Below are 24,000 nucleotides of genomic sequence, written 5' to 3' on the forward strand. Positions count from 1 at the left end.
ATCCTTCCACTTCCTCATCCAGGTCATTTATGAAAATGACAAACAGCAAGGGTCCTAGAACAGATCCCTGGGGCACTCCACTGGTGACTGACCTCCATTCAGAAAAAGACCCATCCACAACCACTCTCTGCCTTCTGCAGGCAAGCCAGTTCTTGATCCACAAGGCCAAAGGCCCTCGGATCCCATGCCCTCTCACCTTCTCAAGAAGTCTTGCATGGGGGACCTTATCAAACGCCTTGCTGAAGTCCATGTACACCACGTCCACGGCACTTCCTTCGTCAATGTGTTCAGTCACATTATCGAAGAACTCAACAAGGCTCGTAAGGCACGACCTGCCCTTGACAAATCCATGCTGACTATTCCTGATCATGTCAAACCTCTCCAAATGGTCGTAAATCTTGTCCCTCAGAAGCCTTTCCATCAGCTTACCAACCACTGAGGTCAGACTCACCGGTCGGTAATTTCCCGGGCTATCTCTGTTCCCATTCTTGAAAATAGGGACTACATCCGCAATCCTCCAATCTTCCGGAACCTCTCCCGTCTCCATTGACGACGCAAAGATCATCGCCAGGGGCTCTGCAATCACTTCCCTCGCCTCCCACAGTATCCTGGGGTATATCCCATCTGGTCCCGGCGACTTACCAATCTTGATAGAATTCAAAAGTTCTAATACATCCTCCACCTTAATATCCACAAACTCAATCTTTTATGATACAATAAGGGAGCCAGCTTAGATAATGGAAGATCTAACTGCTTCAACGGAACAGATTTAAACTTCACTATTCACACAGTACAGCAAACATGATGCTGAATGTTTTTTATAAGGTGGTAGCGTTCCCAGGTATTTGCTGCCCTTGTCCTTCCAGATGGTAATGATTGTGGGTTTGGAAATGGTGCCTAAGGCATCTTGGTGAATTTTCACCAAATGTCAGATGGTACACAAGCTGCCACACAAGCGGTGATGGAGAGAATGAATGTTTGTATAAATCAAGCAGGCTGCTTTGTCCTGGATTTTGGCAGTTTTGGTTGCCGCACTTGCGGAAGGATATATTGGCCTTGGAGGGAGTGCAGAGGAGGTTCACTAGGCTGATACTGGAGATGAGGGGGTCAGCCTATGAGGAGAGATTGAATAGACTGGGTCTGTACTCGTTGGAGTTTAGAAGGCTGAGGGGGGATCTTATAGAGACATATAAGATAATGAAGGGGATGAATAGGGTAGAGGTAGAGAGATTCTTCCCGCTTAGAAAGGATAGCAGGACTAGAGGGCACAGCCTCAAAATAAGGGGGGGCAGTTTAGATCAGAAGAGGAACTTCTTCACTCAAAGGGTGGTGAATTTCTGGAATTCCCTGCCCGTTGAAGTGGTGGAGGCTACCTCACTGAGTATATTTAAGTCACAGGTAGATAGGTTTCTGATAGACAAGGGAATTAAGGGTTATGGGGAGAAAGCGGGGAAGTAGAACTGATCCACTTCAGATCAGCCGTGATCTTATTGAATGGTGGGGCAGGCTCAAAGGGCTAGATGGCCTACTCCTGCTCCTATTTCTTATGTTCTTATGGATGGTTTCGAGCTTCTTCAGTTTTGTTGGAGCTGCACCCATCCAGGCAAGTGGACAGTATTCGATCACACTCCTGACTTGTAAATGGTGGGCAGGCTTTGGAAAGTCAGGAGGTGAGTAACTCACTGCAGAAGTCCCTGTCTTTGAGGTTCTCTGGCAGCTACAGTATGTATATGGCTCGTCCAGTTCAGTTTCTGGCCGACGGTAATTCTCAGGATGTTAATCATGGGGGATTCAGTGATGGTAACACATTGAATGTCAAGGGCGGTGGTTAGAGTGTCTCTTATTGGTGATGGTCATTGCCTGGCACTTGCGTGGCACAATTGTTACTTGCCACTTGTCAGCCCAAGCCTGGATCTTTTCTAGACCTCTTTGCATTTAAACTGCTAGGCTTAATACATGGGAGGTAGAAAAGGTAATTTTTAAATTGTATTTGGCCTTTCTGGAATCACAGTGAGAAAATACATTTTGTTATTTAACAAAGTACAGAAGAGGGAACAGAATTATTTGAGGAGATGTAGAGATGGATATTCAGTTACTGGGGTATATCAAATTGTGACACAATTAATTTCAGTAGATAAGAAGATGACATTAGGGTTAAAATTCCTCGAATGACTTTGCCACCAGTCTCCCAGCCACACCAACTCCTCCACAATTTTAGTGGAACTGGCCAGGCCTTGGCCGGGCCTCCTATTTTCCCTAACTGAGGTCCTTAAACGGCCAATTAATGATGACAGTGGTAGAAGGAGGGAGCTCAGCGATTGGGGCCTTCCATCGGTGTGGGAAGAAAGAATCAGGAGATTGGGACTGCTGGGGGGAAGGGGAAGATGACAGTGGTGGTCAGCATGGAACAAGAAACATTAATAGAATTAAAGGAGGAACTGGATTTTTCCTAACTGATCCACTGTGCTGCCCATTGTGAAGGGCCAATCACTTTCTGATTATACAAATGTATATGACATGTATTTGGTATAAATCAAAAACATGGGAAATCACAGAGGAAATGCCAGTGCATTCGTGATTACAATATCAGGTTAATTTCAGAAATAATTCATTTTATTTCTGTTCACATGTTGGTAATCTCTTACCTGATTGGCTGGCGGGGTTTAATATTGACTGGTGGAGGCGCAGGGAGGTCAACAGGGAACATGTCCACCCACATGTAAAGCTGGCCCTAGGTAAATAAAGATAATGATGATTGTTAATCTGGGTATGTTTCTTCCAACCTGCTTTGCTCCTAAAATTAAATGTTTCTGTGATACTCTTATCTTTACTCTTCCTTTCTCCTGATAATCAACTGCTTTTCAATAACCAAGTTTGGTATCACATCAAACAAATTCTTAATTCCCTTTTTGTACCTTGTTCTCACTCAGTGAGTTGTTGTGATCTGAAACTCGCTACATGAAAGGGCAGTGAAAGCAAATTCAATAATAACTTTTGAAATGTAACCAGCTAAGTACTTATAATGAGAGACTTTCAGGGTTAAGAAAGAGAGGGGAGAGGGACTAATTGGACGTATTCTGTTTTGGCAGCAAATCTCATGCGATGCAATCTAAACCTGTGAATGCAGAATGGCATCTTCCCCAATTGTTTGATGTTAAGCAGGGTAACTAATGGCTCATGACCAGCCTGGATAGTGAACTTAAGACCCAGGGCATAATCTACAAACACACATAACATCCAAGGCTTCATTTTCCAATGACAGCATTCCACTGTTCACTTTCTGTCAGTGCCCTGGAGACATAATTTCGTGATCTCATTGAATCTGGAACAACACTGTTATGATTCCAGCTGATGTTACTACTGGATAGTCAGGACCCAGAGAGGGAATGTAACCCAGGGTGTAACTTTTATTTTTTGTTCAGAAATATGGATGAACCGTCACAGGACTTCCAATTAACTTTTAACAAAAGAGTAAAATATTTATTAAGCAAGAAAAGTTTGACTATAACACACTCCCACTATTTTACAGGTATACAAAGATTTATAAGGATTGCACAAATTACAAAATATCTTGAATTCTAATGTTCTCAGTAAGTACAACATTCATGTAATCCAACAGGTCAACTTTGGTCAGACACACTCCATTCTGAAACCAAGCGGCAGATGCCATCCAATACAACTTCTGTGGATTCTTCATCAACCACCTCCCCACCACCCCCCCATGCTTACCACACTGTGAGCCAACCATTCTCACTGGAATCTGATCTCTACACCAGTGTTTCCAAACTCCACTTTTGAAAACTTTAGAATCTTCTCCCCAACACCACTTTCTCTCAGATGCCTTCATCAAGGATCCACTTCCAGGATTTCAATCTCTCCTTTCAGCATTCTTTTGCTTCAGATTGCCATATGTATTCAAGCTTCCACACAATCTCTCAGGTATCCAGCCACAGCAGCACAACACCATTGCTTCACAGGCTGCTTCTAAAGATGAGACCACATTTTTGATTTATCTTGGATGTCTGGCTTCTCCCTTTAAATCTGGTTCCTGCAACTGTCTCTGTAACTCAGAGTGCTTTCTTTGTTTTTCACTCAATAGGATTTTGTTCAACATTTTGTTTTGGGTCATGTAACTTAATGGTCTTCCTGAGATATACTTTTGTCCCAATTCTCTGGTCTCCGAACTTTTGTTTGGGAAGTCTGCTTCTTGGTCATGTCTGGTTCCTGCTGGGACTTGTGTAAAACTAAACTCAAAAATTATTTCTAATTTTGGGTGGCCCCAGTTGTTAAACAACAATTTAGTCTTTTGTTAGACCCATAGAATTATGCACAGAAGGACATCATTTGGCCCATCATGTCAGTATCAGTTCTTCAAATGAGTACCATTCCCCTGCCTTTTCCCTTATATTAGAACATCGAATACCCTCTTGAATGCCTTGATTGAACCTGCCTTCTCCATACTTTCAGGCAGAACATTCCAGATCCAAACCACTGACTGTGTGAAAAGGTTTTTCTCACATCACATTTACTTCTTTTGCAAATCACTAAGTCTTTGCCCTCTCAGCTAGAATTACCTCTCTAATCAAAATTGGCCCCCTCTCTTTTTATCCTCCTCTCTCTATCTCGTCTGCAAACCCCCTGACCAGGAATGTTGAGCTGCTATTTGTGTCCCTTTTTGAGCTTATCCTGTGGTGGCTAGGGTATCATGCTGCCACATTTCTATTGGTGTCCTCAGTGTGCTTTACTCTTTGCATTAAAACATTCACCTTGAGCTGGCAAACTACATTTTTCACTTTCTATCTTTTCTTTCCTTTGCCTTACACACTCACTCAATGATTTTCTGCCTTCTGTTACCATTTGTAATTTTGCCCTGAGTCGACTCTGATGTTCTCATTGACCTGTCAAACTATTTTAAACCCTTCCCAACAGCACTTGCAAACCTCCCAGCGTGAATATTGGTTCAGTGCCATTGAGGTGCAAACTGCCCAGCTTGTACAGCTCCTCCTCCCCCCAGAGCCAATCCCAATACTCCAGGAATCTGAACTCCTCACTCCTATGCCATCTCTCCAGCCACACGTTCATCAACTCAAACTTCCTATTTCTATGTTCACCAGTAAACAGCACTGGTGGTAATCTGGAGATTAATATCTCCAAAGTCCAGCTTTTTAATGTCTTAGTGAGCTCCCTAAAATCTGCTTTCAGGTCCTCCCCCCTCTTTCTAGCTACGTTGTTGGTACCAATTTGATCCACAGCCTCTGGCTATTCACTATTCCTCAGAAGAATGTACTATAGCCGTTCAGTGACGTCTTTGACTCCGGTATCAAGATGGCAACATAATATCTTGGGAGTCACATCAACAGCCACAGAAACACCTGTTTGTTTCCCTAACTATCATGTCCCCTATCATTATTCCTCTTCCTCTCTCCTTCCTTCCCATCCATTCAGCTGAGTCCCCCATAGTACCCCAAACTTGGCTGTTGCTGCATTCCCCTGAGAAACCATTATGAGATATTTCCAGCACATGATTTGCCAAATGCTACAGGATAGACACTCCACATTCTGCCCTGCCATACCTTAGGCTTACCTTCTGCCTATTTATTCTAAATTGGAGACTAGAAAGTAAAGAAGACTTACTCACCAATTAGCTATTTCTCTTGTTCCAACTACTGGAGACAGTTAATGGTATCAGATGGGACATCTCTCTCATTCTCTGCACCACATTCCCACAGGAACCAGATTCCCAACTCCACACACCAAGTATGCCTCACCAACGAGTAATCTCAGCAGATCTGACAGCATCTGTGGAAGAGAATTGAGCCAATGCTTTGACTCTGAATGACCCTTTATCAGATGAAGCATTGGCTCTATTCTCTTCCCACAGATTGCTGTCAGACCTGCTGAGATCTTCCAGCATTTTCTGTTTTGTTTCAGATTCCAGCATCCACAGTATTTTTCTCCAGTCTGCTGTGTGTCCCTGACTGTAATGCTAGCTTTAGTCTGGACTGCATAAAGTCAGATCAGCCGTCATCAATATGGTCACCACAATACAGTCTCAAATGAGCTTTGCCTTTTGAGCTCTTTACTCACAACCACCAGCTAAACAACACAGGTCATAAAGAAAAAAATCATTATTCTTGCCAGATTCCCAAGAGCACCTATTAAACTCTGCCTGCTCTACAATAATGTCCTTCTAAACACTAAATACAGATTAAAAGCCTTAATAACCTCTTCTGTATCCTCGTTAACGGCCTGTCTTACTAAAATGTCACCTGCAGTCCTACCAATAGGATAGAAAAGTGAGCTAACCGGCTCTTTATCAGGCTTCTGAGCTAACCCTGAAGTAGTACTGGGTACAGTATCATTTAAGACAAATACATGAATAGGATGGGAATAGAAGGATACAAACTCTGGAAGCATAGGCAGTTTTAGTTTAGGCAGACATTGAATTCGCCGCAGGCTTGAAGGGGCTGATCCTGTACTGTACTGTTCTTTGTTCTTTAGTCTTATATCTGTTGAATCTGCAATGCAGTTTTTCCCGTGTACTGAAAATGTCAGGCAGAGATAGGAGGTTTTCCACGATTATCTCTTTCTTTAATTGACTATGTTGGAACCTTTCTTTCCAATTCATTGCTGTATTCTCATTCACTGGTGTTAGAGTCTCAGGTGTTAGGAAAAGGCCAGTTTCCTTGCTGTTCCTCAGGCAGCAAAGATCATTTCTCGGTTTGACTGACCTTACAAAGAATCCCTCTGAGTTGTGACCAATTTTTCAAAGGGCAGATGCTGTTTTGACATTTGAATGATAAACAAGGAAATTGGATTTTCACCTCTGAGGCAGGAGTTGGCCATTCCCTGATCCCATGATACCTCCTGACTGGCAGAGCTCACCTATGCTTTCTCCATAGTTGGATAGGGGAAATGGGCTGGAGTCAGGTCACCATCTCCTGCAGAAAGTCCTAGATGGAGAAGGATTCCAGGGCAGCCAGGTTTTGGGGCCGTTCACTGTGGCTGTGGCACTGTTCTGGAGAAGGTGACTCTCCCATATCCTTATACCCACTCCATAGCCCCAGTCCCCAATGCCCTTTCACCCTTATACTTCCCACCCCCCATACCCCCCTCTGTCTACACATCCTCACCCCCTCCCCCAGACTGCTATAATGTAACAAATGGTAACTTGCTGTGAGAGTTAGCCAACCAGCTGACCCGGTATAAATAAGCAGATGGGAATTGTGGTCAGCTTGTACGGCCCAAGACCTAGCTTCAAGTGTTGGAGTAATGAAGTTTCTTTATTAAACCTTATTCTTTTTTCCCTAGGCCAAGGGGCAACATTTTCCATCCTTACCTACCAAGAATATTATGGATCCGGCACCACTTGAATGTCCACCTGGTAGACTGGCATGTGAAGCCTATTCTTCCCTGAATCTGGCTAAGTTAGGGGTTCCATTCGTAGACACGCAGGGTAGAATAGGTGTAGGGTGATGCGGCGGCGCGGGCTCGTGGGGCTGAAGGGCCTGTTTCCCGTGCTGGGTTGTTCTTTGTTCTTTGTTTGAAGCATTTCTAAACACAACTAACTTCATGTTTTCCGGTTCTCCCAGTGCTGAGAATTGACTTACACATATACCACTCTGGATCTAAATTGTCTCATTGGTAAGATGCAGCATGGGTTCATGAGGGCGGGTTATGTTTGACTAATTTGGTGGAACTCTTTGAAAACATTACTTGTGCAGTGGACAATTGGGGAACCTGAGGATGTGGTGCATCTGGATTTCCAGAAATCATTCGACAAGGCGCTGCACCAAAGACTGCTACATAAGATAAAGGTGCACGGTATTATGGGTAATGTATTAGCATGGATAGAGGATTGGTTAACTAAGAGAAAGCAAAGAGTGGAGGTAAATGGGTGTTTTTCTGGTTGGCGATCAGTGACTAGTGGTGTGCCTCAGGGATCAGTGTTGGGACCGCTATTGTTTATGATTTACAAGTGTAATGTGTCAAAATTCACAGACGACACTAAGATGGATGGCAGAGAAAAGTGTGCACAGGATACTGAAAGTCTGCAAAGGGATATAGACAATCTAAGTGAGTGGGCAAGGGTCTGGCAGATGGGAGTGCAATGTTAGTAAATGTGAGGTCATCCATTTGGGTAGGAATAACAGCAAAATACACTATTCTTTAAATATTAAAAAATTCCAAATTGCTGCTGTGCAGAGGGACCTGGGTGTCCTTGTGTAGGTGCAGCAGGTAATTAAGGCGGCAAATGGAATTTTGTCCTCTATTGCTCGAGAGATGGAGTTTAAAAACAGCAAGGTTATATTGCAGCTGTATAAGGTGCTGGTAAGGCCACATCTGGAATACTGTGTAAAGTTTTGGTCTTCTTCCTTGAGAAAGAATATACTGGCACTGAATGAGGTGCAGAGGAGATTCCTTAGATTGATTCTGAAGTTGAGACGATTGGCTAATGAGGAGAAACTGAGTAGACTGGGGCTATTCTCATTGGAATTCAGAAGAATGAGGACAGATCTTATAGAAACATGTAAAATTATGAAGGGAATAGATAAGATAGAAGCAGGGAAGTTGTTTCCACTGGCGGGTGAAACTAGAATTGGGGGCATGGCCTCAAAATAAGGGGGAGCAGATTTAGGACTGAGTTGAGGAGGAACTTCTTCACACAAAGGGTTGTGAATCTGTGGAATTCCCTGCCCAGTGAAGCAGTTGAGGCTCCCTCATTGAATGTTTTTAAAGCAAGGATAGATAAATTTTTGAACAGTAAAGGAATTAAGAGTTATGGTGAGCAGGTGGGTAAGTGGAGCTGAGTCCACAAAAAGATCAGCCATGATCTTACTGAATAGTGGAGCAGACTCAAAGGGCCAGGTGGCCTACTCCTGCTCCTAGTTCTTATGTTCACTCATCCAGTAGCAATTATACACAGGACTCATGAACCCTATAATAGCAGTGGAAGTTTTTGAAAAACCATTTAAACTATCAAAATGAACAAACAGTAATTTACAATCCATTTAAATAAACAATATTCCTTTTAAGGGCCCATAAAACTGTCACAATAATTGAACTAACAATATGTTGACAGTGATGTCAACACACTAATCCCATTTTCCTGCACTTGTCACTCCATTCCTTACTCATTCAGCAGGATGAAGATTACAAAGTAATTTCCAGTTTGAAAAAGCATCTGCTTTTCCCCCACTAACATTATTAAACAGCTGACTCCAAGAAAAGTAGTAACTAGGCTTTACATAGGCTGCAGGCACTGAACAAACAAAGAACAAAGAACAACCCAGCACGGGAAACAGGCCCTTCGGCCCAACGAGCCCGCGCCGCCGCATCACCCTACACCTATTCTACCCTGCATGTCTACGAATGGGACCCTACTCAGTCAGATTCAGGGAAGAAATAGTGTCAATTTGGTGGAAACCAATTAGCCTAAGAGCACATCTTTGGGGTGTGGGAGGAAACCGGAGCGCCCGGAGGAAACCCACGCAACCACAGGGAGAATGCGCAAACTCCCACAGACACAGGCCCAAATCCATGTATCTGCACAGCTTCCACTTCTAGGTGTGGAGATGCTGGCGTTGGACTGGGGTAAACACAATAAGAAGTCTGACAACACCAGGTTAAAGTCCAACTAATTTATTTGATAGTAAACTCACAAGCTTTACAGATTACTGTCTGTGCTGTTATATGCTCTGTCTGAGGCCAGAACTCTCCATTCACCTGACGAAGGGGCAAACCCCAAAAGCTTGTGAGTTTACTATCAAATAAATTGGTTGGACTTAAACCTGGTGTTGTCAGACTTCTTACTGTGTTCACCTCTGGGAAGGGACTCAATTGTAGCTGTTGCTCTTGCTGTGTGTTGGAATCTCAACATAATTGAATCTGGAATAGTCTCAATCCAATTTACCTTTGACATCCCTGGAGTGTCAGGTTCCTGAAGAGTCCTGATTTCAATGTGTTCCGGTACCAATTTAACACCATATTCTGGCATTTCGTCCCAGTGCTTTAACACATATAGTGCCTTCTGTTCATCAGTCATCATGGGACTTGCTCCTTTTGTGTTATTTCCTGGAGTTCAAGCACAGCTGTTAGAGGACACTCAATAATTCCCAACCCTCCGTAAGGCAAAAACTCCAAAAGATATGCAGTGCCCCAAAGTTTGAAGAGATTAATTCAGCACTGTTTGCAGACAGCACTCTCCTGACACTAAACAATTCTCTCCAACTTCCAATCCTTTCTCAGCACAAACTTTCTTGTCTCTCTCAGCATCATATAAGACCTGGCCAGTCTTACCCTGTTACTCCTTAATTCTGATGTGATCTACTAACCACCTAGCCTTTTCTTTGCTGTGTTAAAATCTGTCACACACACTAATTGGGTTTTTACTTTGCCAGGGTACACTGGTTATAGAACATAGAACATTTCACCGCAGTACAGGCCCTTTGGCCCTCGATGTTGCGCCGACCAGTGGAACTAATCTAATGACACTCTAACCTAAACTATTCTAATATTATCTATATGCCTATCCAATGACCATTTGAATGCCCTTAAAGTTGGCGAGTCCACAACTGTTGCAGGCAGGGCATTCCACGCCCTTACTACCCTCTGAGTAAAGAACCTACCTTTGACATCCGTCCTATAATTAGCACCCCTCAATTTAAAGCTATGTCCCCTCGTGTTAGCCATCACCATCCGAGGAAAAAGGCTCTCACTGTCCACCCTATCTAATCCTCTGATCATCTTGTATGCCTCAATCAGGTCACCTCGTAACCTTCTTCTCTCTAAGGAAAACAACCTCAAGTTCCTCAGCCTTTCCTCATAAGACCTTCCCACCATACCAGGCAACATCCTGGTAAACCCCCTCTGCACCCTTTCCAATGCTTCCACATCCTTCTTATAATGTGGCAACCAGAACTGTACACAATACTCCAAGTGCGGCTGCACCAGAGTTTTGTACAGTTGTAACATGATCTCACGGCTCCGACATTCAATCCCTCTACCAATAAAAGCTAACACACCGTACGCCTTCTTAACAACCTTATCAACCTGGGTGCCAACGTTCAGGGATCTATGTGCATGTACACTGAGATCTCTCTGCTCATCCACACTACCAAGAGTCCTTCCATTGGCCCAATATTCTGCAATCCTGTTACTCTTACCAAAGTGAATCACCTCACACTTTTCCACATTAAACTCCATCTGCCACCTCTCAGCCCAGCTCTGCAGCTTATCTATGTCCCTCTGCAAACTGTAACATCCATCCTCATTGTCTACAACTCCTCCGACTTTAGTGTCATCCACAAATTTACTAACCCATCCTTCTACACCCTCATCTAGGTCATTTATAAAAATGACAAACAGCAGTGGCCCCAAAACAGATCCCTGAGGCACACCACTAGTGACTGAACTCCAGGTTGAATATTTCCCATCAACCACCACCCTCTGTCTTCTTACAGCTAGCCAATTCCTGATCCAAACTGCTAAATCACCCTCAATCCCATGCATCTGCATTTTCTGCAATAGCTTACCATGGGGAACCTTATCAAACGCTTTGCTAAAATCCATACACCACGTCAACTACCTTACCCTTATCCACCTCTTTGGTCACCTTCTCAAAGAACTCAATAAGGTTTGTGAGGCATGACCTACCCTTCACAAAACCATGCTCACTATTCCTAATCAAATTATTTCTCTCTAGATGATTATAAATCCTATCTCTTATAATCCGTTCCAAAACTTTGCCCACAACAAAAGTAAGGGTCACCAGTCTATAATTTCTAGGATGGTCTCTACTCCCTTTCTTGAACAAGGAGACAACATTTGCTATCCTCCAGTCTTCTGGCACTATACCTGTAGCCAATGACGACATAAAGATCAAAGTCAATGGCTCTGCAATCTCCTCCCTAGCCTCCCAGAGAATCCTCGGGTAAATCCCATCTGGCCCAGGGGACTTATCTATTTTCATACTTCCAAGAGTTGCTAACACCTCCTCCTTATGTATCTCAATCCCGTCTAGTCTAAAAGACTGTATCTCAAAATTCTCCTTGACTATATTGACTTTTTCCTGCGTGAATACTGATAAAAAGTATTCATTTAGTGCCTCTCCTATCTCTTCAGGCTCCACTCACAACTTCCCACTGCTGTCTCTGACTGGCCCTAATCTTGCCCTAATCAATCTTTTATTCCTGACATACCTTTAGTGTTCTCCTTGATCCTACCTGCCAAAGCCTTCTCATGTCCTCTTCTAGCTCTTCTTAACTCTCCCTTTAGCTCCTTTCTGGCTAATTTGTAACTCTCCAGTGCCCTAACTGAGCCGTCACGTCTCATCTTTACGTAAGTCTCCTTATTCCTCTTCACCAGAGATTCAACTTCCTTAGTACACCACGGTTCCCTCGCTTGACCACTTCGTCCCTGCCTGACAGGTACATACTTATCAAGAACTTGCAGTAGCTGCTCCTCGAACAAGCTCCACATTTCAATTGTTCCCATCCCCTGCAGTTTCCTACTCCAACCTATGTATCCTAAATCTTGCCTAATCACCTCATAATTTCCTCTCCCCATGGGTTATTTCTTCCACCATGGGGGCTGGGGGGTGGGGTTTGGGGGGGGAGGGTTTGGGAGGGGTGGTGGAGGCTGACGTACGCTCAGTCAAGGTGAAAATTAAATTCCGTCCTGCTCCAGACACAAGGCCAAAGCTCAAATTCAATTACTGTCACAGAACAATATACAGCTCAACCCAGCAGCAGTCGACATAGCACCATGATCCTGAAACGTGAAATATCATCATACATGTCTTTGTCAACATGTTAGGATCTTAGAATAAGGAAACATATAGCACTTTGGAACAGGAGGAACTATTCAGCCATTTGAACCTGTTGGGTTATTCTATTCCTTTTTGGAAGGTTGATACTTTAACTCCAAATATCCACCGTAGTTCCTTATCTACAAAAATCATCACCAGCTTTGATTGTCCATCATAACAAAACTCAAGGTTCAAAACCTGGGAGCTTTGAGCCTCATATTTCCTCCAACAGATCCCAGACCTCTCCCCAACACCCAAATTACACATTCTGAAATTTAAGAACTACTTTAGGTTTTTTTGCAAATAATCTGTCATATGGAATCTTTCCAGATATCTTCTGTAAGTTGATATTTACATACATGCAAACTCCTTATACATCTATGTCTGTGTAGCCAAATTCCCCTCCAACTCAATTTTCAGGTTTGCTGACAACATCACCATAGTTGTGGGTTGGATCTCAAACAATGACGGGACAGAATACAGGAATGAGATAGAGAATCTGGTAAACTGCTGCGGTAACAATAATCTCTCCCTCGATGTCAACAAAATGAAGGAGATTGTCATCGATTTCAGGAAGCGTAAAGGAGAACATGCTCCTTTCTCTATCAACGGGGACGAAGTAGAAAGGTTCGAGAGCTTCAACCTTTTAGGTATCCAGATCACCAACAACCTATCCTGGTCCCTCCACACCGACACTATAGTAAAGAAAACACACCAATGCCTCTATTTCCTCAGAAGACAAGGAAATTTGGCATGCCAGCTACGACTCTCACCAACTTTTACAGATGCACCATAGAAAGCATTCTTTCTGATTGGGTCCTGCTCTGCTCAAAACTGCATGGAACTACAAAAGGTCGTGAATGTAGCCAATCCATCACGCAAACCAGCCTCTCATCCATTGACTCTGTCTACACTTCCCGCTGCCTCGGCAAAGCAGCCAGCATAATTAAGGACCCCAAGCACCCCGGACATTCTCTCTTCCACCTTCTTCTGTCAGGATAAAGATACAAAAGTCTGAAATCATGTATCAGCCGACACAAGAACAGCTTCTTCCCTGCCGCTGTCAGACTTTTGAATGGACCTACCTCACACTAAGTTGATCTTTCTCTACACCCTTGCTACGATTGTAACACTACACCCTGCACTCTCTCCTTTCCTTCTCTATGAACAGTATGCTTTGTCTGTATATCGCGCAAGAAACAATACTTTTCACTGTATGTTAACACATGTGATGATAAGATGATAATAAATCAAATCAAAACATCCATCGACAGTACCTGGGTGTAGGAAGAGAACTGGAATAGACTGTTCGTTATTCATCATGGAATGGAACATAACCCTTACCCTTCACAAATCCTAATTCTCCGATTGACTGAAACATGCCCACTGATCCATCACTCTGTCCTAATGAAAGATTTCATTAACTTCACAGCAAGTGATGTGATCTGAAAGGTTTGTATTTTCATAGTTTCTTCCTCCCTTATAAATCAGGTGGCACAGTGGCACAGTGGTTAGAACTGCTGCCTCACAAGCCAGGGACCCAGGTTCAGTTCCCAGCTTGGGTCACTCTCTTTGCGGAATCTGCACATTCTCCTTGTGTCTATGTGGGTTTCCTCCCACAGTTTGAAAGACATGTGTGCTGGTTAGGGTGCATTAACCATGCAGAATTCTCCCTCTGTGTAGCCAAACAGGATTTTCACAGTAACTTCATTGCAGTGTTAATGTCAGCCTACTTGTGACACAGATAAATTAAACAAAGAATTACATAAAATTTTGGACAATCAAGGTTCTGTACAATTATAGCAAGAATTCTTTTCTGATAAACTCAAATCTTCTAGCAATGAAGGCCTTCCTGAAACTTAAAAGCAATTTTTAATTGCGGCGTCTACATGTTAGGTTTTAGTTACTTGTGGACAAAGATACTCAGGTGCCTTTACATAGAACATAGAACATTACAGCGCAGAACAGGCCCTTCGGCCCACGATGTTGCGCCAACCAGTTAAAAAAGCAATGACCCTCTAACCTAAACCAATCCCTTTCCATCCATAAACCTATCCACGGATCTCTTAAACACCCCCAAACTAGGCGCATTTACAACTGCAGCAGGCAGGGCATTCCAATCCCTCACCACCCTCTGGGTAAAGAACCTACCTCTGACATCCGTCCTATATCTACCCCCCCTTAATTTAAAGCTATGCCCCCTCGTGCTAGCTTTCTCCATCCGAGGAAAGAGGCTATCACTGTCCACCCTATCTAAACCTCTAATCATCTTAGAACATAGAACATAGAACATAGAACATAGAACATAGAACATAGAACATTACAGCGCAGAACAGGCCCTTCGGCCCACGATGTTGCGCCGACCAGTTACAAAAACAATGACCCACTAGCCTATACCAATCCCTTTTCGTCCATAAACCTATCCAGAGATCTCTTAAACGCCCCCAAACTAGACGCATCTACAACTGCAGCAGGCAGGGCATTCCAATCCCTCACCACCCGCTGGGTAAAGAACCTACCCCTGACATCCGTCCTGTAGCTACCCCCCCTTAATTTAAAGTCATGCCCCCTCGTGCTAGCTTTCTCCATCCGAGGAAAAAGGCTATCACTATCCACCCTATCTAAACCCCTAATCATCTTATATGTTTCAATAAGATCCCCTCTTAGCCGCCTTCTTCCCAACGAAAACAACCCTAGATCCCTCAGTCTCTCCTCATAGGACCTCCCCACCATACCAGGCAACATCCTAGTAAACCTCCTCTGCACCCTCTCCAACGCCTCCACATCCTTCTTGTAATGCGGGGACCAGAACTGCACACAGTACTCCAAGTGCGGCCGCACTAGAGTAGTGTACAGTTGCAACATTACACTGCGACTCCTAAATTCAATCCCCCTACCAATAAACGCCAAGACACCGTACGCCTTCTTGACAACCTTATCTACTTGATTCCCAACTTTCAGGGATCTATGTACACACACACCTAGATCCCTCTGTTCATCCACACTATTCAAAGTCCTCCCGTTAGCCCTATACTCGACACATCTGTTGCTCCTACCAAAGTGAATTACCTCACACTTCTCCGCATTAAATTCCATCCGCCACCTCTCGGCCCAGCTCTGCAACCTATCTAAGTCTCCCTGCAGACTATGACACCCTTCCTCACAATCTACCACACCTCCAACTTTGGTGTCATCAGCAAATTTACTAATCCACCCAACTATACCCTCATCCAGATCATTAATAAAAATTACAAACAACAGTGGCCCCAAAACAGATCCCTGAGGCACACCACTCGTAACTGCACTCCATGATGAATATTTACCATCCACCACCACCCTCTGTCTCCTATCTGATAGCCAATTCCTGATCCAACTTCCTAGATTACCCACAATCCCATACATCTGCATTTTCTGCAGAAGCCTACCATGGTGAACCTTATCGAACGCCTTACTAAAATCCATGTATACCACGTCAACTGCCTTACCCCCATCCACCTCTTTGGTCACCTTCTCAAAAAACTCAATAAGGTTAGTAAGGCACGACCTACCTGCTACAAAACCATGCTGACTATTTCTAATCAATTCATTACACTCCAAATAACTATAAATCCTATCCCTAATAATTTTTTCTAAAACCTTGCCCACAACAGAAGTAAGACTCACCGGTCTATAATTCCCGGCAAAGTCTCTGTTCCCCTTCTTAAACAATGGGACAACATTCGCTATCCTCCAATCCTCCGGGACTACACCAGAGACCAATGACGACCTGAAGATCTGAGCCAGAGGCTCTGCAATCACCTCTCTAGCCTCCCAGAGAATCCTAGGGTAGATCCCATCCGGACCAGGGGACTTATCTATTTTCAGCCCCTCAAGAATTTCCAGCACATCCTCTTTATCAACCGTAATACTTTCTATTTTACACCCCTGCAACCCAATGTCCTCCTCAGCTATATTCATGTCCCCCTGCGTGAACACCGAAGAGAAATATTGGTTCAATACTTCTCCAATCTCCTCCGGTTCCACACACAACTTCCCCCTGCTGTCTGTAACTGGCCCTAATCTTGCCCTGACCAACCTTCTGTTCTTGACATACTTATAGAACGCCTTAGGATTCTCCTTAATCCTATCAGCCAAAGTCTTCTCATGTCCTCTTTTAGCCCTTATATGTTTCAATAAGGTCCCCTCTTAGCCGCCTTCTTTCTAACGAAAACAATCCCAAATCCCTCAGTCTCTCCTTATAGGACCTCCCCTCCATACCAGGCAACATCCTGGTAAACCTCCTCTGCACCCTCTCCAATGCCTCCACATCCTTCCTATAATGTGGGGACCAGAACTGCACACAATACTCCAAGTGCGGACGCACCAGAGTTTTGTACAGTTGCAACATGACGTTGCGGCTCCTAAATTCAATCCCCCTACCAATAAACGCCAAGACACCGTATGCCTTCCTAACTACCTTATCTACTTGATTCCCAACTTTCAGGGATCTATGTACACATACACCTAGATCCCTCCGTTCATCAACACTATTCAGAGCCCCACCGTTAGCCCTATACTCTACACATCTGTTATTCCTACCAAAGTGAATTACCTCACACTTTTCCGCATTAAACTCCATCTGCCACCTCTCGGCCCAGCTCTGCAACTTGTCCAAGTCTCTCTGTAAACAATGACACCCCTCTTCACTATCTACCACTCCTCCGACTTTGGTGTCATCAGCAAATTTACTGATCCACCCAACTATACCCTCATCCAGATCATTTATAAAAATTACAAACAGCAGTGGCCCCAAAACAGATCCCTGAGGCACACCACTTGTAACCGAACTCCATGACAAGTACTTTCCATCAACCACCACCCTCTGTCTCCTATCTGCTAGCCAATTCCTGATCCAATTAACTAAATCACCCCCAATCCCATACATCTGCATTTCCTGCAGAAGCCTTCCATGGTGAACCTTATCAAACGCAAACGTTAATACTCCGCAATCTCTCCCCATTGAAGAAATATACTGCCTGTCTGTTTTTTCTGCAAAGTAGGTAACTTCACTCTCATTCATATTATATTCCATCTGCCACATTCTTGCCCATTCACTTGATCTGTTCAAGTCCTCTTGCATCTTCTTCACAACTCACATTCTCATCTTGTTTTAACTCATCTGCAATATTGGAAATATTTTGTCTGAAATTTTCCAGCCCTTTCCATCGGCAGGTTTTCCAGTCCTGCCCATGGTGACCCCGTTCCCCTACAACAGCACAGAGTGCAGGGCACACAAAACCTGTAGATATCAGCGGCACCACAAGTTCCCAGCCAATAATGAGCCACCTTGCCACCAGAAAATACTGCATGGAGGGAGATCCCCCTGTTTGGTCCCACATTCGAAACATTGATGTAGATTGTGAACAGTTGGAGGTGAAGCACCAGTCCTGCCATCCCGAAAATGACCCTTTTATTCTAATCTCTGCCTTCTGTTTGTTAACCAATTATCTATGTGAGACCTGATCAAAAGCCTCCCGAAAACCCAAATATACCATATCCATTAGTCCTCCTGATCTATTCTAGAGACAACAGGTTTGTCAAACGTAACTTTGCCCAATCATATCATTATTTTCCAAGTGTTTAATTAAGTGTTTAGAATATATTCTAATAGCTGCCCTACTACAGACATCAAACTAACAGGTCAGTCATTCTCCATTCTCCCTCTCCCTTCCTTATTAAACAGTGGGGTTACATTTGCTACTGTCCAGTCTGCAGGAACCTTTCCAGAATCTATAGAATTTGGAAAGATAATCATCAATATGTCTACTATCTCTATAGTGACCTCCTTCTACACTCCAGGATGTCGCTCATCTGGTCCAGGGGATTTGCCAATCTTCAATCCAGTTAATTCTTCAACCATGACCTCTTCATTAATGCTAATTTCTTTCAGTTCCTTGTTTTCACAAGCCTCTTGGCTCTCCAGTATTTCTCGGAGATTTTTCAGTATCTTCGTCCAAGAGGACAGGCACACAGTAATTGCGTAGTTTCTCTGCCATTTTACTATTCTCTGATATAAAGTCTCCTGTTCTTGGCTGTGATGGATTTTATAGAGACATAGAGGTTTACAGCATGGAAACAGGCCCTTTGGCCCAACCTGTCCATGCTGCTTTTTCTTTTCTTAAAATCCCTAAGCTAATCCCAATTGCCTGCACTTGGCCCATATCCCTCTATACCCATCGTACCCATGTAACTGTCTAAATGCTTTTTAAAAGACAAAATTGTACCCGCCTCTACTGCCACCTCTGGCAGCTTGTTCCAGACAGTCACCACCCTCTGTGTGAACAAATTGCCCCTCTAGACACTCTCTCCCCTCTCACCTTAAACTTATGCCCTCTAGTTTTAGACTGGCCTACCTTTGGGAAAAGATGTTGACTATCTAGCTGATCTGTGCCCCTCATTATTTTATAGACTTCTATAAGATCACCCCTCAGCCTCCTACGCTCCAGGGAAAAAAGTCCCAGTCTACCCAGCCTCTCCTTATAACTCAATCCATCAAGTCCCAGTAGCATCCTAGTAAATCTTTTCTGCACTCTTTCTAGTTTAATAATATCCTTTCTATAATAGGGTGACCAGAATTGCACACAGCATTCCAAGTGTGGCCTTATCAATGTCTTGTACAACCTCAACAAGATGTCCCAACTCCAATATTCAATGTTCTGACTGACGAAACCAAGTATACCGAATGCCTTCATCATCACTCTATTCATCTGTGACTCCACTTTCAAGAAGCTATGAACATGTACCCCTAGATCTCTTTGTTCTGAAACTCTCCCCAGTGCCCTATCATTAACTGAGGAAGTCCTGCCCTGGTTCAATCTACCAAAATGCTTCACCTCGTATTTGTCTAAATTAAACACCACCTGCCATTCGTCAGCCCACTGGCCCAATTGATCAAGAACCTGTTGCAGTCCATGATAACTTTCTTCACCAATCTTGGTGTCATCTGCAAACTAACTAACCATGCCTCCTATATTCTCATCCAAATCATTAATATAAATGACAAATAACAGTGGACCCAGCACTGATTCCTGAGGCACACCGCTAGTCACAGCCCTCCAGTTTAATCTTGCAAATCTTTTCCTTTTACATAACTAAAGAAGATTCTACAGTTGGTGTCTCTCACTTGTTTGTATTCAGATTCTTGTTCCCCTTTATCACTTTCTTGGTCCTCCTTTGCTGGATTCTAAATTGCAAGTGTAGTTGTTGCTCGAAGGTGCAAACTATGTAGAGTGTCTCTGTAAGTTTATGCTTGTCAGTATATAAAGAATATGTTGCAGTTTTATCCTTCACCCCCTGGCAATTTATAGCATGGTCTTTTTGCATGGAGTCATACAATCATTATGTAACAGTCTATCGAACCATGCAAGTTCTGTGGACAGCAATCAAGTCAGTCCCAATTACGTGTTCTATCCTTGAAGTGTTATAAATATTTCCTCAAGTGCTCCATCCAATTTCTGTTTGAAATGATTGATTCTCTGCTTTCGCTACACTCATGAACATTGAGTCCTAGGTCATTACCACGCGCTATGTAGAAACACCCTTCTTCACATCTCTGCTTGCATCTTTTCCCCTCGAACCTGAAATCTGTACTGCTTGTCCCTGAACCATCTAAAACAATTTTTCTTTGTCTGCCTTATCGAAACTTATCATTATCCTGTACACTGCTAACAATCTCTTCTAAATCTCCTTTATTCCAAAGAGAACAGCCCAGCTTCTCCAACCTCACCTTGCAGCTAAAATCCCCTAATCCCTGGAACCATTCTGCTAAATCGCTTCTACATTTGTTGATTCTAAATCATAATGATCCAGAAAATTCCCCAAAAATCATTTTGGAAATTCACTGTTTTCCAGTAGAATTTTCTGCTTCTTCCATTCTATTTGAAAAATAAATACCTGCCCACAACGTTTGTGTCGCATGTTCTCCAGATCTCTGTATAGATAACTCAAATCAAAAGTCCCACATCGTAACTACATTCAATGCGTTTGTGTGGAATTAGCTTCAAGTCAATGGAAGTGAAAAAAAAATCCAAACAGGAACAAATCTTACCCGTTGTTTGTGGCTCATTGGGCATCTTGAATATTTTGTTGTTGACTTTCACTTCGTCTCTCCTGTATTCGGGATCTGATAACTGTAAATCTTTACAGAGTTTTGTTAAGATCTGGGTGGGCTTCAGGCTGTCTCGCCAGGCATTGTAACCTTCACTGTGAATCAGACAGCAAAGAACACAATCAAAGCATTTAGCAGACAAACCCAGTTCACATTTGCTGCTTGGCCTGAAACCAATTCAACATAACAGGGTGAAGGTCCCTGTTAATCGTTATCAATTAAATACTATAGACAGACTCTGGGCAGTCAAATTTAGTTTTTAAAAGTCAATCACTTTCAAACTGTCAGGGAAGCCATTTTAACTAGATTATTATTGAAGAGGTTGGTCAATTTATATAGAATCCCTACAGTCCAAAAGGAGGCCATTTGGCCTATTGAGTCTGTACTGACCACAATCCCACCCAGGCCCTGTTCACGTAACTCTACGCATTTACCTTGCTAATCTCCCTGACACTAAAGTCAATTTACCATGGCCAATCAACCTAACCCGTACATCTAACCAGTTCACCCTGAATCCTATCTGATTTTAGTTTTTGTACCAGTCTGCCATGTGGGACCTTGTCAAACACCTTACTAAAGTACTTCTGAAGATGATTCGGAGAAATCATTTCAAGATGACAACAATTAGTGTGACGTCACCAAATTAGTTCATCTTCAGTTTGAACTGTGTCAGAAATTGAATCTGTTTTTGTTAAAACTATGGCTGGTACCCAATTCTCAATCGTGGCAGAATTATTTGCTAACACTTGATCTCCTCTTGAAATGAGTGTTGTTTTGCTCTCACTTCACCTCTAGCAACTTGAGATTGCTGTTGATGCCCTACTATCTCTGAAGTTTCAGGAGGGGGTAATAATAAATCAAATGTAGTTCTCAGCTTTACTTTAAGAGCAGTTATGTATGTTAACATTGAGTAATTGCATCAGTAGTGTTTCTATAAGACGCCAAAAAGCTATTCTAATGACATGATAATAAATCTTTCCTTTTTCTTATACACAAATCCTCTCGCTATGAAGGCCAACATTCTATTTGCCTTTTTTACTGCCTGCTGTACCTTCACGCTTACTTTCAGCGATTGATGCACGAGGATTCCAAGGTCTCGTTGAGTATCCACCTCTCTCAACTTACACCAATTCAAATAGTAATCTGCCTTCCTATTATTGCTACTGAACATCTATCCACATACTACATCTGCCATGCATGTGTCCACTCACTCAGCCTGCCTAAATCGTGCTAAAGCATCTCTGCATCCGCCTCATAGCTCACCCTCCCACCCAACTTTGTATCATCTGCAAACTTGGAAACTGTACATTTAGTTGGGGCGGCACGGTAGCACGTGGTTAGTACTGCTGCTTCACCGTGCCAGGGATCCAGGTTCGATTCCTGGCTTGGGTCACTGTCTATGTGGAGTTTGCACATTCTCGCCATGTCTGCATGGGTTTCCTCTGAGAGCTCCAGTTTCCTCCCACATTCTGAAAGATGTGCTGGTTAGGTGCATTGACCCAATCAGGTGCTGGATTGTGGCGATTAGAGGAATTTCACAGTAATTTCATTGCAGTGTTAATGTAAGCCTTACTTGTGACTAATAAATAAACTTTACCTTAGTTCACTTTTCCAAATCACTAATATATAATGTGAATAGTTGGGGTCCTGGCACAGATCCCTGCGGAACTCCAATAGTCAATTGGAAAAAGACCCATTTATGCCAACTCTTTGCTTCCTATCTGCTAATCAGCTTTCTATTCATCCCAAAACACTATTCACCATTCCATGCATGTTAACTTTACATAGTAGTCTGTCATATGAGACCTTGTCAATGCCTTCTGAAAGTCTAAATAAACCACATGCACTGGTAATAAGAACATAAGAACATAAGAAATAGGAGCAGGAGTAGGCCATCTAGCCCTTCGAGCCTGCCCCGCCATTCAACAAGATCATGGCTGATCTGAAGTGGCTCAGTTCCACTTTCCCGCTTTCTCCCCATAACCCTTAATTCCCTTGACTGCCAAAAACCTATCTACCCGCATCTTAAATATATTCAGCGAGGTGGCCTCCACCACTTCAACGGGCAGAGAATTCCAGAGATTCACCACCCTCTGAGTGAAGAAGTTCCTCCTCAACTCTGTTCTAAACTACCGCCCCTTATCTTGAGGCTGTGCCCTCTAGTCCTACTGTCCTTTCTGAGTGGGAAGAATCTCTCTACCTCTACCCTATCCATCCCTTTCATTATCTTATACATCTCTATAAGATCCCCCCTCATCCTTCTAAACTCCAACAAGTACAGACCCAGTCTATTTAGTCTCTCTTCATAGTCCAACCCCCTCATCTCCGGTATCAGCCCAGTGAACCTCCTCTGCACTCCCTCCAAGGCCAAAATATCCTTGCGCAAGTGCGGCGACCAAAACTGCACACAGTATTCCAGCTGCGGCCTCACCAGTGCCCTGTGCAGTTGCAGCAAGACCTCCCTGCTTTTATATTCAATCCCCCTCGCTATAAAGGCCAGCATCCCATTTGCCTTCTTGACCACCTGCTGCACCTGCAGACTGGGTTTTTGCGACTCATGCACAAGGACCCCCAGGTCCCTCTGCACCGTAGCATGCTGCAGCTTTTCGCCCTTTAAATAGTAATCCCTCCTACTATTATTCCTGCCAAAGTGGATAACCTCACACTTGCTAACATTGTACTCCATCTGCCAGGTCCTCGCCCACTCGCTCAGCCTATCTAGATCCCTCTGCAGACTTTTCACACCCTCCGCACAATTTGCTTTTCCACTTATCTTTGTGTCATCAGCAAATTTCGTTGCCCTACACTCAGACCCCTCCTCCAGATCATCTATAAAAATAGTAAATAGCTGAGGCCCCAGCACCGATCCCTGTGGCACTCCACTAGTTACCAACCGCCAATCAGAATAGCACCGATTGATTCCAACTCTCTGCTTCCTATTAGACAGCTAATCCTCTATCCACGCTAACACCTTACCCGCAACTCCATGCCCCCAACCTTCTGAAGCAACCTTTTGTGAGGCACCTTATCAAATGCCTTTTGAAAA

The 24,000-nt window shown here is 43.5% G+C and overlaps 1 protein-coding gene across 1 annotated transcript in view; it reads right to left on the bottom strand.

Moving 5' to 3' along the window:
• fer1l4 (fer-1 like family member 4) overlaps window positions 1–24,000 on the bottom strand; it is a 261,986-nt gene that overhangs the window by 38,856 nt on the left and 199,130 nt on the right. Inside the window, exons 38-40 of the mRNA XM_080204539.1 lie at window positions 20,895–21,049; window positions 9,914–10,074; window positions 2,646–2,731 (exon numbers count right to left, since the gene is read on the bottom strand). Coding sequence (XP_080060665.1) covers window positions 2,646–2,731; window positions 9,914–10,074; window positions 20,895–21,049 — 402 coding nt within the window. The remainder of the gene's footprint in view (window positions 1–2,645; window positions 2,732–9,913; window positions 10,075–20,894; window positions 21,050–24,000) is intronic.

Source organism: Carcharhinus amblyrhynchos, chromosome 16 (genome assembly GCF_965287045.1).
Source record: "Carcharhinus amblyrhynchos chromosome 16, sCarAmb.v2.hapA, whole genome shotgun sequence".
NCBI lineage: Eukaryota > Metazoa > Chordata > Chondrichthyes > Carcharhiniformes > Carcharhinidae > Carcharhinus > Carcharhinus amblyrhynchos.